General features: G+C 42.7%; 3 protein-coding genes across 5 annotated transcripts; 1 reads left to right on the top strand and 2 right to left on the bottom strand.

The window, feature by feature from the left end:
- Positions 1–428: 428 nt before the first annotated feature.
- Positions 429–11,348, bottom strand: adgrg1 (adhesion G protein-coupled receptor G1). 3 transcript variants are annotated; one of them, XM_037246565.1, is made up of 15 exons: positions 10,937–11,348; positions 6,461–6,524; positions 6,134–6,393; positions 5,452–5,638; positions 5,326–5,371; positions 5,027–5,117; positions 4,235–4,351; positions 4,031–4,147; positions 3,867–3,909; positions 3,421–3,527; positions 3,211–3,323; positions 2,869–3,146; positions 2,694–2,793; positions 2,335–2,609; positions 429–2,217 (listed from the first exon to the last, which is right to left on the bottom strand). In XM_037246565.1, the coding sequence occupies exons 2-15, from the start codon at positions 6,522–6,524 to the stop codon at positions 2,066–2,068; spliced, it is 1,950 nt and encodes a 649-aa protein (XP_037102460.1). In that variant the 5' UTR covers positions 10,937–11,348; the 3' UTR covers positions 429–2,065. The 3 variants fall into 3 exon arrangements, with proteins under 3 accessions (XP_037102460.1, XP_037102462.1, XP_037102461.1); XM_037246567.1 differs by lacking the exon at positions 10,937–11,348 and adding an exon at positions 8,979–9,000 and having other exon boundaries at positions 2,869–3,128; positions 3,208–3,323; XM_037246566.1 differs by lacking the exon at positions 10,937–11,348 and adding an exon at positions 8,092–8,197.
- Positions 11,349–14,716: 3,368 nt separating this feature from the next.
- syap1 (synapse associated protein 1) lies at positions 14,717–17,594 on the bottom strand. The gene is made up of 9 exons (XM_037246601.1): positions 17,287–17,594; positions 16,671–16,789; positions 16,532–16,598; positions 16,356–16,429; positions 16,085–16,224; positions 15,836–15,993; positions 15,713–15,762; positions 15,419–15,575; positions 14,717–15,174 (listed from the first exon to the last, which is right to left on the bottom strand). Exons 1-9 carry the CDS (start codon positions 17,498–17,500, stop codon positions 15,044–15,046), a joined length of 1,110 nt encoding a protein of 369 aa, XP_037102496.1. The 5' UTR covers positions 17,501–17,594; the 3' UTR covers positions 14,717–15,043.
- Positions 17,595–17,835: 241 nt separating this feature from the next.
- On the top strand, positions 17,836–20,123 carry phospho2 (phosphatase, orphan 2). The gene is made up of 4 exons (XM_037246620.1): positions 17,836–17,906; positions 18,214–18,302; positions 18,371–18,465; positions 18,575–20,123. Exons 2-4 carry the CDS (start codon positions 18,232–18,234, stop codon positions 19,144–19,146), a joined length of 738 nt encoding a protein of 245 aa, XP_037102515.1. The 5' UTR covers positions 17,836–17,906; positions 18,214–18,231; the 3' UTR covers positions 19,147–20,123.
- The last annotated feature ends 278 nt before the right edge of the window (positions 20,124–20,401 follow it).

The raw sequence follows: 20,401 nt of genomic DNA, 5'->3' as shown, positions 1-20,401 counted from the left end.
AATGGATATAGTGGCTAAAAATAGGTGTTACTACCATGTGAAGAAAAAGCAAATAATTAGAGTGGCCCTGCAATGGTCAAGGGTGCAAAATGTTGGCGGTCATAGTATTTATGACGCTGGTGCTAAGTGTCACAGGCGGTGCAAAAGATTGTGCTGGCGTCCACTTATCAAGTTTGTGCATTCAAAGTTCCTCTTCAGGTCACATTCAGGCCTCAGCAGCCATCTTGCGTATACTCCTGGAGTTAGGGGTTCGTTTTATCATAGCATGTCCGCTGTAGTTGACAGTATTGATAAAGCAGAGGGTAAAAATAACACACACTTAAGTTCGCTCAGAGGTTGCTGTCAAGTCAGCAAAGTCAGTGACAATTCCAGGAAGCAATATCAACATTTGTTTTTGGGTGAAAAAGAATTGTGTCAAATGTCACATATTTATCATCAAAATTATTTATTTTTAGACTCGATACAGTGGAGGATACAGAAACAAAAGTGCAATTGTCACAGTAACTAAGAAAACACTTGGTTTGTTGGTGGGTCACATTAATTTCAACGTGAAATCAGGATTTGACTCAAAAACATAACACTTCATTGTGTCAAATTTACAAGTCCAAACAAGACTTTGTTATGTCACGGTTTATAATGAACAAGTTAGAGAGCGAGACATACTTTCAAAATGTACAAAACAAAAACTTCTTCTGCTCGGCTTATTCATGTTCTTTCTTGTCCGCAACGATTTCGATCAAAACTGACTAACCTCACATTTTTGGCTGTGTCAAAGAAAACAAAGTCAACAAGAAGTTTAACTCAAAGCAGATGATTAATGAGCTCTTTCTGTTATACGCGTCACGTGAAACTTTTGTTTGGATATGTGAACAACATGTACTCTCAGTCTTTGCTCCATTTGGGGGCATGATCACCATTCTTTCAAAACAGTAGCCTGCATTTTGTGCTATCATAATAATGATTGATGAATGATAATGATGTCATAATTCACATCATTTATCTCCCTTTTAACAGCAACGTTAACAACCCGTATTTTATTCGACAGCACACTTCAAATACAAACCTGCAGTGAAGGGCAACAACAGACTGTCCGTAATTACCTTCACAGTATTGAATAATGTTGCTTTACACATTAATAGTTCAAAAATGTGAAAATAAATTGGAAGTGGGGGTCATCAAACGAGTTTCCATCCTCCGACCGTAAGCAGTGTCAATAACTAATCAAGTTATGTCTATGTTGTTTAGTGGAACCGGCATTGGGTGATTCGTTTTACACACGAAAAAAAAAAAAGAATGAAGGAGCAATTTTCATACCATTCTGGGCATGTTTTTGAGTTTGGTCAAAATGAGCATTTCTAACGAAACTCTTCAGGCGTGGCTTGCCTCGCAAATGTCATGTAGCAAAGTGAAACAGCTTTTTCTCAAAGAACGCTGAAAGATTCCATTTAGGGGAAAAAAAATCAAAAGGCATTTCCTTAGGACCTGGGAATAGTTTTTACAAAGAAACCAAATTTCAAACGGGCCTTTTGTACCGTAAGATCCCACAGTTACGTAAATATCATCTCCAGCTACTATAAGAGGGAATACAGTATTTTTTTTAACAACATAAAAACAAGTATCTCCAAATTGTGTGATTAAAAAACTAAGACAATACAAAAACATGTTTTTCTTCTAAATAGATACTCTGTTGGCCAGTAAGCATTTGTTGACAGACAACTGAACAAAACAGGATTTCCCACACAAGGATGTCATAAAAAAACACAACATCTAAAGTGCTACTTCAAAACTGTACACAATTAAAAAATAATAATAATAATCAAAGCTTAGCTAAGGTCCAAAGCAGAAATGGTTTCTAATTCACCAAATAGTCAAGAGGAAATATCAGTGCAGTAAACCTTCATCTGTCTGGAAATAAAGCTTAATAATGAGTTTCCAGCTTAGAGTAAAGAAAGACAAAAACTACAACTAGAGCCAGTCTAGATATTCAAGAAAAGGTTCGATCCAGGCTCCGGGCCGGCGTGGAGGTGTTATTTACCTGAGTGTCGATTTTTTAACGAGGGAGGCATCAAGAGCTGGAACAAAGCGGCTCCAGAGGTTCCTGACTGATGGTGGACGGCGACGTCGGCATGTGACACGCCTTGGCAGGCGACTCTTTGATTCTCACCGCGTGCTTGCGCATCCACTCCAGCATGAAAAACCTCAACATCAGCAGGAAGCCTGCACAGAACATGCCAGGATGGAGGAAAAGTGTGATGATTACTAAAGAACAAAATCTGGGCCTCATATAAACAAGAAACCCTCACAACTCTATTTAGTCGCACTTTTGTCAAATACCTTGGAAGGAATTGAGGATGCAGGAGAGGAACGTGATAAAGTTCGAGAACGGTCCGAATTCCAGGAAGGCGAGAGCCCAGGTGGTGCCGTAGAGACAGCTGAGGCCCCAGATGCTGAGAAAGGCCACTTGGTTCTTTCGCCACTCGTCCCGGGTGCGAATTTCTCGGTAGACCAGGAAGAGCATCAGCAGGCCTGCCGACACCAGCGCGGCCAGCATCGTGCTGTTGGTGAGGTGTTGAGCCAGCAACGACTTGGGGTTGAGCTTCATCCAGCACCTGGAAGCACAATCGGGGAGATAAACTATTGATGAAATCACATAAAGGACCAAAAAAAAAAAAAAATTATGAATGAAGGCTTACATCAAGTACGGGTTGCCTACGTCTTCAGTCGACGCCACCTGCCTCAGGCCGTAGATGTCGCCGACTGCCACCAGGATAACGATGGGAACGGCAGGCAGAACTTAAATGAAATTACTCAGAGTTAAAAGCTATCACTCGAGCTGGCTTTGAGACAAGTGAACGCAAACGCACTCACCGAAGCCGAGCAGGTTCCACACGCAGAGGCTCGGGGAGGGTCTGAAGACCATGTAGACCATCCAGAAGGTGTGGAACACTTGGATGCCCATCCAGGAGAAGGTGCTGAGTAGGGCATAATGAAGGCCGGCACCTATCATGACACACAGGTCTTGGCCTCCCACATTGGCCAGGACGCCGGTGAAGAAGAAGAGCAGGTGGAGGAAGGTGAGGGACACGGCCAGGCCCAGGTGGATGGGTGTGGCTGGATCCTTAGCGCGCCTGTTGTTGGTATGGGTGGAATCAGAATTTGTAATTCTTTCTCACACACCACTTTTAACGCCTCGTTATAAAAAGTGACCTTCTCCTGCAGAGGAAGACGATGAGAGCAATGCCACTGATGAAAGACACGATGCAGCCCAGAGATGAAATTGCAGTCAGAGCCAGCAGGTGGCGCACCGGGCGAGGCTCCAGTTGCTGTTGTAGACAAGCAGACGGATCTCTAAGTACCCCAAGTAAGCCCTACAGCAGATTTGGATATTATGCAAACAGTACATAAATGCAAACGTCTCACCACTAGCACTGTGAAGTAGGTCAGGTGGTCGCAGAGGCATTCGGTGTGCTTCGCTCCTCTCTGATGCGTCTTGCAACCCTCCACCGACCAGTTCACCTTCATCGGATCTACATGCACACACAGAAGACGCAATCAGTCATGGACACACAGTATTTCCGAAAATAGTGGAGGAGACGCATTCATTTGCTCTATTTATTTTTACAAGTTAGTATATTTTTTTGAAATTGTATAGAATAAAAATATATTACACTATCATATTACTGCATGATTTCAAACCGCTGCTGCCTCGCCACAAAAAAAAAATCATGGCCAAATTGAGTTTTTGTATTTTTAATTAAGAACACATAATATTAATGTCAAAATTTTACGAGTGAATTTTGTGGCACTTATGAAGTCAACCAGCATGTGAGGAAATACAGCAAATGGAGTGAAAAAGATTCTCCCACCTTTCCTCGTGTCCCATGAGACGCACTTCCTTGAATGTGCTTTCTGGAATGAAGGTGGGGGGAAAAAAAACTAACATTATTTTTATTAAGATGCAAGTAGGCAGTTTTTTTTTGACACAGGAAAGCAATTTAAAACTATGTTTCTTATTGTGTGGCAAACCTACAGGGATGGCGTCATGATGGAAGCCAATCCTGATTGGCTCAGCCAGGTTCTGGATGACTTGGTTCTCAACGGAGATTTCCACCACGTCATCAAGAACCCGTACATCCTCGTGATCCACCTGAAAGACGCACACATTCCACAGCAGCCCCATGTTAATGTGGACACGGATGTCATTTTACGGTGGTATCTTATCCTCGGGGCTCACCTGGAACATGGAGTTGTTTTTGAAGAAGGTGTAGACAACTCTGCTGTTGTTCTTTGCAGCTCGCTTCAAAGCTGGGGGGAGGTGGATGGTGGGCTCTGGGGTCATGCCTTTCACATGCTGAGAAACAATACATACATATTTAGTAGGGTAACTAAAAAAAAAAAAAACACACAAACACAAAGGTGAAAATGACATCAACTTAAATATGAGTTAAAAAAATAAAACACATAATGAAGATATAGAATTAAATAAAAATATGAATTCTCTAAGTTAAAACGAATTAAAAAAAGAAATAAATGAATAAATAATGAAATAAAAACAAATGAAACAAAATGAAAATAATTTAAATATTAATTTTAATATAGTAATTACTAATCATAAATATAAAAAATAAACAAAATAAAGATACCAAAATATTAATTTTTCAAAATATCATGATCAATTTGTTATTTAGTTGTTAATATTTATAATAATCAAAGCTGTCATTCAACTTTTTTTCTTATATAAAACAAATATACTAAATCCATCCATTTTCATTATTTTCCATATACCACTTAAAACTAGATGCTGACACAAATTTGCTTCCATTTACTAAAAAATCTATCATGAGGCTAACTTGCTGCCAATTGCATTTATATCGCCAGGGGGCGCTATAGCTCAGAAGGGCAGGCCGTGTAATAGTGGCACTATAGTGAGGACTCAGATCAAACACCCTGTGGGTGTTTGTACTTCTTCTCGTCACATTCACAGATGCGTCAAATGCTTAGTTGACTTTTTGAGTGTGTGACTCACAGACGAGTTGATATCAATGCCTCGGAAATCATCCTTGAGCTCCAGCTCCGAGCTGAGGGCACACAGAGGCTCCACAGCAGTCTGGTCAGTCCTGAGCACATAAACACATCCATATGCAACACTGTCATTTTAGCTGCACACTGTCATTTCCCAAAGGTGGCCAGGTTATTTTTGCCACACAGGTTTCCAAATATACACCTATAAAGGCAAATCATACGGCCGAGTGTTTTCACATAAAACAGCTGCCGTGATACTTAAAATGTGAAGGCGCACGAAAGGAAATGGAGGGAGGAAATTACATGCTGACTTGGGCGTCTCCACGGCTCCGCTTGGGACAGAAGGTGGCTACAAAAACACAAAAAGTAAGGTTTTTATTCAAATGGTTTGCACGTTGATTGATAAACAAAAAAGCGGCCGCATCTCACCGCATTGGACAGCGCTGCCGTTAAACGTGTAGGCCGTCAGCGTTTTACGGGTGGTGATGTCATTCTCGATCATCCCGTCCGCGATTCCGTAGGCGGCCTCGGGCGCGTTGGAGCCGTACGACAGGTACGTGCAACAGTCGTCGGGCATGCCGCTGGGCCAGCAAAGGGTGAAGTTCCTCTCGCCCACCTTGGCGGCAACAACAACCTCTTGTGAGTCAACATCCATTTTTCAGGCTTCCCATTTTTTCGCTGACGTGTGGTTTGCATCTTTTGATGAGGTCTCTGCATGTTGTTACTGATGACAATATGTTAATTGTGAAACAAAACAAAACATTGTGGAATGAGTCATGTGGCCACTTCACTTGCACGCAATGACAGAAAACAAAACCAGATAGATGAACTCTAGTTTTCAACAATATGTGCACACGATAGTTCTTTGAATCACTTCTTACATTTTTAATTTATTATATTTTATATTTTTATGTTACTATTTGCACAAAATCTATGATTGGTACATATTGATTTTTTTTAGTTTATATCATACACTTAAATCAATTAACGAGAAAAAAAAAATTAAGGAAATATATTTGAATTGTGCAATCTTATGGAGAAAGTAAGTAAATTGAAATATAATATTCCATCTGTGCCTGCTAAAATGGAGTCGGCCGCTCCCGTTCGTCACCTGTAACTTCAACTGATCCTGCAGCGGCTCCCAGTACAAACAAAAGTGAGTCTCCCCGTCCTCGCCGAGCGTCTGGCGGTCCAGCCGGTGCGTGCCGGAGCGCTGGCACTGGGCCGCGATTTGCCCGCGGACATTCAGGGAGCTCTCGTCGGCCGCGATGCTGATTTGACCGCAGCCGCGCAGGATGTCGAAGCTTAGGCTCGGCGGACGTTGGCCGTGCCGCCAGATGCCGCAAAAGTGGAGATCTCGGTCGCACGATACTACGCGGAGACATGACCATCGATGTCAAAGTTCGCAGAAAACAAAAGAGGAGGCAGCTTGTCTTACCTTTAGAGAGGAGAAAGATGAAGATGGACAATGCCACCACACCCTTGGCAATTTGACCTTTCATCTGTGACACCAGCAAGGGGAAAAAAAATGAGAAATGTCAAATGGGGCACGGAATAAAGTTCCCGAGCGACTTACGACGACAAAGAATCTGAACTCCTTCTCCAGCCACTCTCAAACAGCTAGTCTTTATCTCGAGGCTGCACAGCTTTGACAGAATAACGTTTTTACAACGATACAATTCTTATCGCGAGGTCTGCGTTTTATCATGACGGGGAGGGGGGGGGCTATCGAGGAATAGCAGCTTATCAATGGAAACACACTTCCACTTGAACACACACACGCTCCAACGATTTCCTTTTTATTTTTAACCCCCCTGGCAGATTTATGTTTCTCTACCCGTAAGAGTGACGGGACGGACGTGGGCCATTTCAGGAAGTACTGGAATGGAACAAATTGGACAGAGCTTCAGAATGAAGTGAAACTGAAAACCTGAAACCTAATAAAATATGAAAGATTCTACTTTTGGAGGAATAATAGCAAAACATTTTTTTGTTTTACCCCCCCTAAAAAAAAAAAGCACATTTAATGTCATGTGAAAATGAGCAATCAACCACACTTCCCTTCCATTGCTCCATCACAGACTGCCTTGTGGTGCGCCAAGTCACATTTTAGAAAGAACGAAAAGTCTGCGGTGCGGCCGGCCCGGCAAGCTGCTGAAGACGCACGTGATAATTTTTGGAGAGCAAACGAAACCACCAGTTTGACATCATAAAACAGGAACCGCAGCCACGCTTATCTTGACATGCATACCTGATAAACGGAAAACTCAAGTCCGAGGAATGCTAATTGTTTTAAATTAGATGGTGTTAAAACCCAAGTCCGAGTCTGATACTAGGTTTTCGAACTTCAATTTTGGAGATGATCAAAAGGTGAGACTTTCTGTTTTGTTTCTGTGGACCGCTTCAGTTCATTAAGGCATGATTGCTTCCCGTGTCCTAACAAACAAACATGATTTTTTCCAATTGTTCACTCTCCGGGTGATGACTCACGCCGGCGTCTTCCGCCATTCTCGCGAGCCCCGATGAGGATGAACTTGTCTATAGTAGCAATTGATGAAGCAGCAGATGGGTGTCAGTCCCACCCAAAGCACACAGCCAGCAATGTCCCCGGGGGCACAACGCTCTACTGTCTACATATGCAACACACAGGAAAAAGGGTGTGTGTGGATGTGTGAAAATCTCTCGCAACAACTTGCCCGAAGCGTGAGTCGGCGAGAAGAATAAACAAATAATTTGGACAATGTCACGATTCTTCATCGCAATTATTCATCGCGGGAGAAAAAAAATCATCTGCATTTTTATTGCAACAATGTGGAAACTGTTTCCACTGCAACGTCAAACCGTGTTAAAATAAGATACATCTTTTGAAAGATTTACCCCCAAATATCAAATTCATCAAGTTACAGGATCTTATTTAATGTGTACATAGACAGCTACAAGGATTACACACCGCAAACAAAGACATCCACACGTGCACAAGGACAACCTTACACACACACACACACACACACACACTATTGTTCGTGCCCCTTTGAGGCAAAGAATTCCCCCCTTTCTGCTTTCACTTCCCAGCTCATGCGAGTCTACAGAAACAGACAGTCTGCATTTTTACATTCATTCCGAAACACGCGACCAACCCGAGCGTTCAAGTGCGACGAGACGCGCACCTCTGACCTTTACGCCAATCAGAAGGTGTTTTCCGGTAAAAATTGTGGCATCATATTCGGCTCGAGTATGAGTCATGCCGTGGAACGCCGCGGGCGTTCTCCTTTTTGTGACAAGTCTGTCACGGGAAACAGCCGAGGCGACGAAACCACTTGAATTGAAAACCTGGTGAGCTACAATTGAGTTTTAAAACAACAAAAACAAACGGGCCGGGTCCAAAAATGTTTTTACATGAGCATTTAAAACATATCAAATGTACAACATTAATGATACATTTTCACTTTTGCCCTGTTATTTTGTTTTTATGCAGATGTGATATTTTCCCTTTTATGAATGACAATAGAGAAACAAATCGGGACATCATTTCCGTGTTGTCATGGCCTGAGAATTTCCTTGTGGCATGACTTGGACCTCCATTTCCTGGCCGGCACAGTGCACATACGTGAGCCGAGGAGACTGAGACACGTTCCTATTGACAGCCCGGCGCGTCTGCATCGGTCCGTATTGTCAGCGTGTCTGCGCATGAGCACGGAAGCACAATAGCCGCTCTTTGTTGTCTCGCCGCCACTGAGCCGCGCTGACAGCTTGCGTGAACGAGGCTCAAAGGTCACCGGCCACTTCGGATTGTTTGAAAGGCGAGTGAAAAAACACCCACGCACCCAGCTCACCCTTCATTGTCGGACGATGTAGCTTGGAACAGGGCAAACAACAACGATGGGCTTTCATTATACAGAGGTGCTTTGACTTACAAGTTGAGTTTGTCCCGTGCCCACGCTCATGACTCAAAGCACCCGCATCTCAAATCATCCTTTCCCATGAAATGAATAAAAACGCCATTAATCTGTTCCTGACCCGCAAAAATGCTAAAACTCTCCAATGTTGTTATTTGGTGTCATTCATTAGAATTTCTGCAGAAGATTCCGCGAATCATATCCCAATTTGGACAAATTAAGCAGGTCATTTTGAACCTTGTTTTAAGCTTGCAATTGAATTTACATTTCTTTAGGATGCATGGAAACACCATGTCGATACACTGTCAATACTGTAGGCGCTCACCCATTGATTTTTTCAAAACACCACTTGCATACACAATGCCTCACATTGCTAGTTTTTGTTTTTTTAATGCTTTATTTCAATAATGCCTGCGCACCTGCCTGTGCCGTAGCCAAAGAATGACGTTGATCTGCAAACTTCTTTTATCGCACCGTGCAACAATGTTGCAAGATAAGGTGCAGGCTAGCAACAGAAGCCGAGATGTGAGGTGACGCGTTACATTTGTGGGCCGGAAACGGCAGCGCTCAAATCCTGACTTCAGCTGTGGGGACTTGCAACACATGAAAGAGTTGATGTAAGAAAAAACAGGCTCAAAGTGAAGCCCCTGCAGAAAAAAAAGAATGCTCCCTAGGCTATGCAAGTGTGTGCGTGTGTGCACGTCGCATTCTTGCTATCACCATGGAGATGATCCATGTGTCTCGATGTAGGCTAAGGAAATTGGAGGAGCAGGTGGAACGCGGAGGACGGTTCTGTCAGGGCTGTGAATAAATCAATGAACGGCACAAATGAATGGACTTCATCACATAGACCCGATGCTGTCACCTTGGGGGCGGGGGGTCAGGCGGTTTAAATTGCCACCTGGGGGCTTTCTATTCCTCATTATGCAAAATTAAGTCAACACAAAGGGCTGAGTCACATGTTGGTTGGATTATTTGCATTTCAGTGGGTTCAGGAACAAAGCCCACCTCATCTCTCGCTTCGGCTTGGAATCGGGTCCATTTTTTTTTTATTGTCAGTGCACCTGCACACCAATTGTGTGTCATATTTTAAGTCAATTCTCCTGTATTCTTCTTATCTTGTTTTAGCACCCCCTGTTGAGGCAATTTCAGCAGCTAACACCTTTTTTGTGGCTTTAAAGAAGCGGACATTTTACACCACAGGTGTCAAACTCAAGGCCCGGGGGCCAGATACGGCCCGTCACATCATTTTATGTGGCCCGCAAAGACAAATTGTGCATCAAATTCGTGTCATTACTAGAATTGCAAATTGTCTTCACTTTTAATCATAACTTTTTTTTTTTTTTATATTTGACCAGTTTTTACTCGTCTGATTTGAAAACGAGTTATTTGTCAGTTTGTTTTGTCGCTTTTACTGTATATAATATGAGGTGCTCAGACATTTATTTGGGTTGGCCCTCCGAAAGAAGCTATGACGACAATGCGGAACACGAAAAAAAAAAGTTTGACACCCCTGTTTTACACCTTCAGAGCGAGTGAAAACCTTTGATTGCTCCCCTACTGCGAGGAAACCGCACCATGAAAGTCAAGTGCCTTCCTTTTCATCTATACCCAGGTCAAATGAAGGTGAAAATGAACTATTATTGTCACAACAGTTAATTATGGCAATTTTGGGTTTCCCTAAACTTTTACAGGACGAAAAACATGTAAAAATGTCGATATGAGCTGCAAAGCCAATATCCTTGCATTTCTTACAAATCCAGTAAACCAAGTTGTAAAATGAGTTTGAAATGACAATAATCTGGGAGACAGTTTGGAGTAGATTTAGAGTTTAAACTACTGATATATACAAATAAAAACAAAATGTTGGAGCTGTCTACTGCTTCCACCCTCAGTTTGGAAACCCCACCACTAACCTTCACTTTCATCTTTAGAAAACGTAATATAATCCCAACACAACAACATAACACATTTACCATAAGAAAATGTTAAAACATCGCAGAAAGAATAAAACCTACCTCTTCAGTAAGCAGTCAACCTCCAGTAGACTCCAAGGAGTTTGGGCACGTACAATCACAGAAAAAAAACGGTTCACCCAAAAAAGAAAAAACAGAAATCCCGATTCTAACAGTCGGTTCAAAATTATCCGATTTTTATCCGATTCTGGCGCTCTCACCGTTCCAACAATGATTCAGTCCATCCAACAAGCCAGAGCAGGTTTACGGGAGAAATTGGGAAAGACTCGACTCGTATCCACCTGTTGTTCTCTGTCACAAAATATATCTAAAAAAAAAAATACTGTGCTGAATATTGAAGACGTTTTATGGAATCAGAAGTGTCACGACTTGACCGAGTAGGCACGGTAAGGTAATCACTCATTTGCACCGTGTCCTGGGTCGGCGTCAGTTTTGTCAGACAGCGCGCCGCGAGGTCTCAAGGTGGAGTCAAGAGTTTCCGGTTTGACTGTCACAATAAGAGCAAACATCAGCGGTTGCCATTTGACGGTGCTGTTGTCGCTTGTAAACGTTTGTCAAAACGTCTACATTTTATAATGCTATTTTATATAAACGTGAGGATTGCATTGGTTATCATTTTGAAGCGCATAATGTTTTTATTACATTACAGTGGCCCATCAGGACTTAGTGACACCACAGCAGAGAATCAACAACTTGTTCACTCTTTTTTACAACACTTTGTAATGTCTGTGTGAGGTGCCTGTAATCTGAGACATGTTTAAAAAATCCCTTTTTTAAAAAAAAAAAAAAAAAAAAAGGAGCACCTGGTGTGTGCTTTTGTGGGTGTGGGCTCATCTGCAGCAGGATCTGGGCCCCCCCTCGTCTCACCCCTCAACAGTCGTCTGGCTGATAGCAGCAGGTACAAACAACTGACTTTTCAGGTGGGAACGTGCAAATAAAAGCATGAGAAAGAAGGAAGTAAGAAGACAGAGGTTGCCACAAGACGTAACTTATAACCGCGGCACAGACCTTAATAGGTGACTCATCAGCAAAGCAAGGTGCACATTCTTCCCACAGAGCTGTTCGTCACACGTACGACTGATATGCACCCTCATCCCTCAACGCTTCACTGAACTCCAGTCAAATCACAGCACAGACTAAAAAAACACCTCCTCGGCTTTCACCTTGGCCCCGATAGCGGCCTTCTGGATCGTCCAGGTTTTGCAAACCCACCCGGATCTCATTTCAACGATCCATCTTTTATAGCGCTTAAGGTCACGGGTGAGCTGGCGCATATCCCAGCTGACTTGCCTTGACTGGTCAGCATGCTAAGACCAACTAGCAATCACGCTCATATTAACACATGGCCACAATGGGGTCAAAGGTGACATGAAGCCTATCCCAGGAGACTTTGGGTGACTGATCCAAGGTATATCGCAGTTTCAAAACAACTGAGTGGCTTGGTAGATAAACATTGGCACTGTAATATGTTGCTACAGCGATGGACAGACAGGAAGTCAAAATCAATGTTTTATTTTTAAATTGTACCCACATCTCTTGTGTGGTACTTGGTCCTTTTGTAACTGGGACCACTAAAGGAAGAAAATGCGAGCACTTCAAAACCACATGTGCCATTTGAGGCCCAAATATGCATAAGAGCCATGAAACGTGTGGTTGCGTGCGCTCATTGCTACTGTGCAAAGAAACAAATGCACAAAAAGTAGGACATGGTTATGAAAATAGTTTTACAAAAAAAAAAATACAAAAATTTAAAGACAAGTGACAGTCAAGTCAAGTCAAGTCAAGTCAAGTCAAGTTTATTTGTATAGCCCTAAATCACAAGCAGTCTCAAAGGGCTTCACATAGACAAAAATTGACAATTATTCTCAAAGCATCCCCTGGTCACGGGGAAAATGAGAAACCTTGAGAAGGGACCACAGATGGAAGGATCCCCCTTTCAGGATCACCAGGTTGTAATGGATGCAGAGAGGGCACAAATAATACATAATATGAAAATCAAAAAAGTGGATGTCCAAGTCAGAGCGAAGGGCTGCCGGAGGAGCCCTCTACTATCCTGGCAGTGGAGGTTGAGCTGCAGTTCCCCCAACCTGAATTGGCCCACGAGAATCCAGATAGCCGCTGTCAGCTTGGGTGCCACCTAACCACCTCCCCGGCCGGGGAGGGGGGGGGAGAGAAAACAAAACAAACTCCGGCCGAATCGGCCACTCCAAGTTAGTTAAAGGCCATGTCATAGAAATGTGTCTTTAAACGTGTCTTAAATGTTTCTACTGAGGTAGCAGTCCTAATATCCATTGGGAGGGCATTCCAAAGCTCTGGAGCCCGGATAGAAAATGCTCTAGACCCTGCAGACACTTTCTTGGCCCTCGGTGTCGCTAAAAGGGTAGCGTTTTGCGAACGAAGGTTACGAGACGGAACATAAGGAACAACTCGGTCGACGAGATACGAAGGCGCTAAGCCATGCAGTGATTTATAGATTAATAGAAGAACCTTGAAGTCACATCTTAAATGAACCGGGAGCCAATGTAAGTTGGCTAATATTGGGGTAATGTGATCAAATTTTCTTGTCCGTGAGAGCAGCCTTGCAGCAGCATTTTGTACTAACTGCGATAGTAATCGTAATGAAAGTCATTTCAAGATCTACAGTGACAGAGTCATCACACGATACATCAAAATATCTCAGACGGAAGTAAAAAATACAGTTCTGAATGGAAGACTTTTTGAAACGTGTGTGGGAATCGTTTCCTTAAGTGCTTTCTGTTTCCTTTTTAAGTGTGAAAAAGAGGAAGTAAAAACCGCAATGCAACTTTCATCATTTTATGTGAGATGTGTTGAGAAGCGGTTCCCACCCTGCATTCCCATGCGCTACAACCAATGAGAAAATGGAAACATAATCAGCACAAAATCCCACGATATAGCAAATAATTCACGACACCTATAAAAAAATAGAAAAGCTAAATAAAAAATCTATAGCAGTGTATGCTTATCTTTCCCTTTTTATTTTGCTCTCCATGGTCGTCTTTGTCTAGAAAACACACACACACGGACCAAAAGGTCCTAATGCATTATTAAAAGATGGTTACGCACACACAACACAAGCAATAACTGTCACGCACACACGCACCCACAGGGTGGGTGGCTTGATTGCCATGGTAACAGTGTGGCCAAATGCAAAGCTGAGGGGTTGAAAGGGTTCATGATGGCGTGATAAAAAACAGGAAGAAAAATAAATGCATTAATCCCAGTTGCTACAATGCAATCAAGAATCGTGTTCTGAATCACAAAGGACGATCTACGCTTGCAATTTTTTTGTCGTGTTCAACATTTCAGATTTGATATTTGAGCTTCCATTTTTATGATCTTGCCGCATTGATCTACGTTGTCCGACCAAAGCTTTCTATTGGAGTTAAGGCATTGATTTTGTTTTCTTGTCATCGGGGAGCGTCTGCTTCAAAACAGGCAGCAACATGTCTGGCACGTCTGGTGTCTCACTGGCTGTGATTACAGACTTTGGACAAAACAAAATATCCAGGGTGCCGGTTCCGTCGGTTATTTCCTTTCCCCCTCCCCGTCATTCCATGCCCACTTAGTCACCATGAAGGCTGCAGACTTTATTCACTTTCCATGACAAGTTTTGAAAAATAAAAATAGTCTTACTGTATATTTACTACTTAATGCTAAAAGACTTGAAATGCAATCAGAATGTCAATTTGCAAATTTTGCAGTCCTAAGTAAATTGCAAGAGGGATAATAAGAAAATAGCAACAAAATAAAACTATTAGTGATTAATTTTAGTGACAGGAATAAAAACAAGCCTATTGAAAATATGATTCCAATTTTTTTTCAAATTACGTTTTTATTTACATATTCCAACTTTATATTTCACATGTCTGTTAGATAACTAATAAACCGTTTTGACTGTACAGAAAGGAAAAAAAGGGACAGAAAAGTTTCATTTACGACGCTACTCAGTTAATATTATTTGCGTTGGAGCGCCCTCTAGCGCCCTTTCTCTGCCATTACATCATTACCTAGCAGAGGTGACCAGGCATTCCTGCTAATATAAAAACCTCAGCTCGATGGTCATCTGGAAAACGTTCACGGTTGAGCGTCCACTTGTACACGAGAGCAACGACCATACCGTGACAGGCTTTAGGTGTCGTGCGCCTGTAACATCTCCTCGATCTCCTGGTCCCACTGCTCGTCTGGGTTTTGCAACTCGGCCACCACCTCGTACTCCTGAAGCTCCTGCTGCAGCTCCTTTTCCCAGTCTGACTGCTCTTCTGCCATGAAGACAATAATGTCACATTCCAAACGATATTACCACTACTACAATTTATGTGTGTGGCTTTTTTCCCCCCCACAAATAAATATTTCAACTTTATTGCACCGTCACTTGATAATTACTAGGCTTTATCCTGATGGGAAAAGGGAGGTGCTGATTTAGGAAGTCATTTCTTTGTTGTAAGTGGCCGTTGTGCCCATCTGGCACAAAGGTCATTTTGACATGAAACAACTGAGACCAACCATCAGCCGGGGTAGCGCTGTCCTTCATGTCAAGCACCAGCTGCTCCATTCCCTTCTGCAGGTCCTCGTGGTCGATGGCCGCTGAGTCGAAGGCGTCGCTCACAAATTCTGCCACACCTGGACTGGTGGAGATGGAAAAGTCCTCCTCCTGAACGGGCTGAGGGACCACATTTGCAAATCAAGAACCTGATTGCATTTTGGTTGAGGATTGCCGTGAATATTTTACAAGAAAAAAAAAAGCCGTGATGTCCAAAAGAATTTTTTTTTTTTTTTAAACTGAGTCTTGCGTACTACCTGCTGCTTGTCGCCGATGGAAACAGGCGGCGTTTTGGGCCTGACGTTATCTATGAGGACAACAAAAAAGTAGCGATGAGGATTTGCACATATGCAAATGAGCGTGATGCCTATCATGTATACCCGTTAAGATGACATCATGGGGTGAGACGGCATCGTCTCCGTCGTCGCCCGCCTTCTGCTGTTGTTTCTGCTGGGCCGCCAGCGCCGTCAGCTGCGCCGACTGCTTGATGAGCGACACGCGGTAGAAGTAGTTCCTCCAGAACACCTCCTCCTTCACGCTGTCAATCAAAAGCAAGAAAAACAGTGAAACGCCAACATACGTGATGGGGGCTCCTGAGAAATGTGAAGGCACACAGAGCAGGCACTGACTGTTTGGGCACCAGGTCAAAGCGCATGCGGTTGAGCAGCTGGTCTTCTTCCAGCATGACAGTGGCCAGAGGAAACATTTGCCCCATGTCGAAATGGAAGTGCACGCCAGCCGGGGGGTCGCGCAGGAAGTTACGCTTGTCCTGAACGTGGAACACAACATCTAACTGTGTATCTAATTTCATGGGTCCTCATGAGAGGAGACATCACATTTATCAAATGAGGCATACAGTCGTTATTGGTACTTGAGGGGAAAAAAAAAACCGTTGCTCACAGCTGAGAGGGCCAGGATCTGTTGTTGGATGGTCTCCTCCTCGTTGTAGCCCACCCATGGAGGCACTGCTGCTTCTGGACACACCAGAAATCAACATCATAAAATTAAGGCTTGTATTCAGAAAATCATCTATTTCAACTTCACAAAGCATATTTTTAATATCGACGATATTCTACCTGATCTTTTGGACTTCTTTTCCTGTAAAAACTTCTCTTGCTCCTTCTGGAAGTCTCCCAGGAAGGTCTGCACACAAAGGAAGAAAGGTAAATAATAATAACAAGAATAACAACAACAAACATTAGTGCATAAGCCCACCTTGTCGATGATTCCGTCGATTTTTCCCTCCTCGACACTCTTCTTAATGTTTTGTGCCGTCACTACCACAGACTCAGAGAGCTTCTTGGTGGCGTTGGATGCGAAACTGAAGATGAAATCTGGACAGGGAAAAGTGGAGGTGGCAGTAGAGCAAAGATAGGGCGAGACGCAATATATGTCTCCTAAAAAAAGATATACTTTGTAGTGGAAAAAAAAGAGTTTATTAGTTTTAGTCTTTAGGCAGGATTGCCTTGATGGTGCCATGCAGTGGGGCGTGTCCTGCTAAGAACACAAGCGGGATCCATAATAATGCATCATGTCATCTCAGCTCATCAGTACGGCACTGATATAGCCAATGTTTGATGTGATGTGCCTTTGTAGATTCTATTGATTCTGTTTTATACGAGCATTACAATCTGAATGTGTTTTATCAAAGCACTTTGTAAACACGTTTTTTGAAGTTATTTTGTTTGAATCCATTGCCACAGACGACACTTGCGTCATCCCAAACATACAAACACAAGGCTCGCGTTAAGATCAAAGGTGTTACTGCTAATTTGATCATGTGATTTTTTTTGGGATCGTGATTTAATATCTAATCAATAATTTAACTCACCGCCAAGTCCTTTATTGAGTTCCTGATTCGTCTCCACGTCATCTTGTCCTCCTTCGTCATGGTGGCCATCAGCTGCTGGTTGCTGTTTGTTTACTTCGTTTTGAGCTTCCACCACTTTTTCTTCCAGCTTCTGCTGTTCCTCCTCGGCGTCAACCGACGAATTGGCATCCACCGGGTTCTCAAAACCTAACCAAGAGCCCAAACCTCGCAACATTGTCAAATAAAAAGATTTGTTTGAGGGGAGGAAACGTTCTTTGGCTTGGGGGAACTGTTCTTTGAGGGGGGCAGTGCTACCCGGAAATAATATTTCGGACAGGTTTCTTCTTCGATTATTAAATTGGTCGGCTGCTTAACTATACTGCCACCTAACGGACAAACGTATATGAGGGTTTTCAATGTGGGTTTTAGGATTATGGACCATTTTCCCCTTAAATGAGATTACCCAATTTACGAGAAATAATAAATTGTCAACTAATCACACAAAGATTCATCTCAGTAAATTTGCTAAATAACCACAGAGCATATTGTAGTTTACCACAGGAGGCGGTAATGAGTCATTACATATCTTGAGACGACGCGACGAGACTTCACCGAGGGTTTACGACAACATCAAAATATAGGTCAGTTTGGCTTTTATCGTCATATAAAAACGTCTTTGCCTTTCTAGTCTCTAAACCCTCATCTTCCCTGCTCAGAAAATATGTGCTTATGCAATAATCTCTTAAAATCCCCCAAATTCGTTTATCAAAGTTCAAGTAAAAAATTGTATTTTTTAATGTTAGTAAATATATTTTCAATCTACACCGTAAATAAATAATCAGATCGAGATTCAAAGTATCATTTGTGGACTTGTTTTACATTCGGCGTGTTGTTTAGCCACCTCACATTCTAAAATCATGTTTTTCCTTTCACTTTCCCTTTGGCAAGTTCCGAACATTTTTCGCAATGAAGACATTGATGGTGTTCGATTTCGACCACACACTGGTCGATGACAACAGTGACATGTGGGTGATCAGGTAAATATTGATGATTTACATCATTTACAGATTATTGAAGACGTGTCCTAAATACAGTTTTATTTTAGGTGTCTTCCAGATCAGACTCTGCCTGACAAATTGAAGAATTCATACGGAAAAGGCCACTGGACTGAGTTCATGGGCAGAGTGATGGATTATATAGGTATGTACAACAATATTATGATGTCAATATTTGAGTAACTACTAGAACTCAGCTAGTAGTAAAGTAATAATAAAAACAGATATCAGGAATATGTAGTTTCTTCTTGCAGGTGAACAAGACGTGAGTGTGGAGAGAGTCCGTGCTGAAATGGAGCGCATCCCCTTGACGGCGGGCATGAGCGAGTTGCTAACATTCATATCGCGCAACAAGAGCGACGTGGATTGTGTGGTCATCTCGGATGCCAACGCGCTCTTCATCGACTGGATCCTCTGCGCCACCGGGTTGCGTTCGGCCGTGGACTGCGTGTTCACCAACCCGGCCAGAGTCAACGCTCTGGGCCGAGTAGAAGTATTGCACCACCACACGCACAACTGTTGCCGCTGCCCCGTCAACATGTGCAAAAGGAAAGTTCTGGAGACATACCTAGCCCAGCAAGATGAATACAGCCGAGTCTTCTACGTAGGCGATGGCACCAATGATTTTTGCCCAGCCTCCTGCTTGAGGGGGGGCGATGTTGTTATGCCCAGGAAAGGATATGCCCTGGAGGAGCTGCTGGAGGACAAGAGGGATGCTTTGCATGCGAGTGTCATTGCTTGGAGCAGTGGAACCCAAATCCTTCATGAGCTACAAGCCAGTCTTAGCTCCACAACCCGGATTAATAGGTCTGAGGCTCCAAGCTAACGTCATCACTGCACAACCCAAATAGAACGTAATAGAAGTAATTGTTTATCATATCATCCGCAGTCAGGTTTTTGTGTATTATCTATGTCCATTTTAATTTGCATGTGCTAGCAAACAACCAATCAAAGTGATCAATTGTCACTGACGGTTTTGCAACCTGCAATTTTTGGCCCCTTTATTAACAATTTTAAATAGCACAATGACACATCAATCTTTTCAGATCTCACAAATTCTGCTTTTTACTTGTTTTCAGATGCCTTAATCTGCCTGTTTAAGCAACACACTGTTGGACTTAAACTCTTAAACCAACTTCCAAAATCATTCATACCACCATTTCAGTTGACACACAACCAGTCCCATCTCAATAGAATTTCTTCTTTTGTTTATAAATCAATATTTTGTCAGTTCCAGAAGTGTTGTGCGGAATCTAAACGTCCAGCCCCGACCAACATTCACACACTTATCATTTCACCCAACTAGTCCACATTGTTATTCATACGTTAACTGCAGCAGTAATTACGAGCACAGCAGAAGCAATTACCGTCAATAAACTTTTCATCGACAGCTTGCTCAAATTGTCTCATTCTCACCTGCTGCTGGTCTTGTGCCAATGGAGCCTGCCTGCCATGTCATCTTCAATGGTGTCAACTTCTTGTGCTGAGAGGAGCAAAGCTGGAGCAGCTTTTTGGCACCTCATCCATCTGCCCCGTCAGCATTCATTTGGAAAAGCATTGCATGTATGAGCTGACGCCTGAATAAAAGGGGACATTTTTAACAGGACACCTCTGGAGGACATTCTATTCCTGCAAGAAAAAGGAGATATTTTACGGGATGGACACACAGATTACAAATATTGTTCCAATATGTTTGCTCACTTGAAAAATGCTTGGCTCGAAACTTTTTAAGATGCTTTCTCCTTTGTTGTTTACCACATCTAAATACCAGGAAATAAAAGCTGGATTTCTTTTCGTCTCATATTCCATTTTTAATTTGAAACCCAAATGACCTTGCCTTTCTAATACCTTTGGAGGGAACTGTTCAAACACACTCAACCGATTATTAGTTCAAAACAACAATCCCACTACTACATATAAGAGAAATGCATCCCCCAAACACCAGCGAGGTGTGTGAGTATTTCTGTATCATGTCAGCACAACGGCATTGATAACGCGTGAGGCCTTGATGAATATTTAAAGGAGCAATCCGTGATTCCAGCAGGCCAAGCGCCTCATTTGCATACTAAAGTAAAGAAAGA

The sequence above is a fragment of the Syngnathus acus genome, chromosome 3, assembly GCF_901709675.1.
Source record: "Syngnathus acus chromosome 3, fSynAcu1.2, whole genome shotgun sequence".
Classification (NCBI taxonomy): domain Eukaryota; kingdom Metazoa; phylum Chordata; class Actinopteri; order Syngnathiformes; family Syngnathidae; genus Syngnathus; species Syngnathus acus.
Note: the sequence above shows the minus strand (reverse complement) of the source record. Positions and strands in the feature narration are given on the sequence as shown.

Bases quoted from the DNA above. Each gene is read 5' to 3' on its own strand.
- adgrg1 (XM_037246565.1), bottom strand. From the start codon at position 6,524: ATGAAAGGTCAAATTGCCAAGGGTGTGGTGGCATTGTCCATCTTCATC. The intron at 3,147-3,210 runs AAGGTCACTTTT...AAATTCTGATTC, and splicing joins ATCGTCTTCCTCTGCAGGAG to CACCCATACCAACAACAGGC. The intron at 2,610-2,693 runs GTAAGCCTTCAT...TTGTGCTTCCAG, and splicing joins GTAGGCAACCCGTACTTGAT to GTGCTGGATGAAGCTCAACC.
- syap1 (XM_037246601.1), bottom strand. From the start codon at position 17,500: ATGTTGCGAGGTTTGGGCTCTTGGTTAGGTTTTGAGAACCCGGTGGAT. The intron at 16,599-16,670 runs GTGGGCTTATGC...CTTTGTGTGCAG, and splicing joins TCGACGGAATCATCGACAAG to ACCTTCCTGGGAGACTTCCA. The intron at 16,225-16,355 runs GTGAGCAACGGT...TTCCACGTTCAG, and splicing joins AGATCCTGGCCCTCTCAGCT to GACAAGCGTAACTTCCTGCG.
- phospho2 (XM_037246620.1), top strand. From the start codon at position 18,232: ATGAAGACATTGATGGTGTTCGATTTCGACCACACACTGGTCGATGAC. The intron at 18,303-18,370 runs GTAAATATTGAT...GTTTTATTTTAG, and splicing joins AGTGACATGTGGGTGATCAG to GTGTCTTCCAGATCAGACTC. The intron at 18,466-18,574 runs GTATGTACAACA...TTCTTCTTGCAG, and splicing joins CAGAGTGATGGATTATATAG to GTGAACAAGACGTGAGTGTG.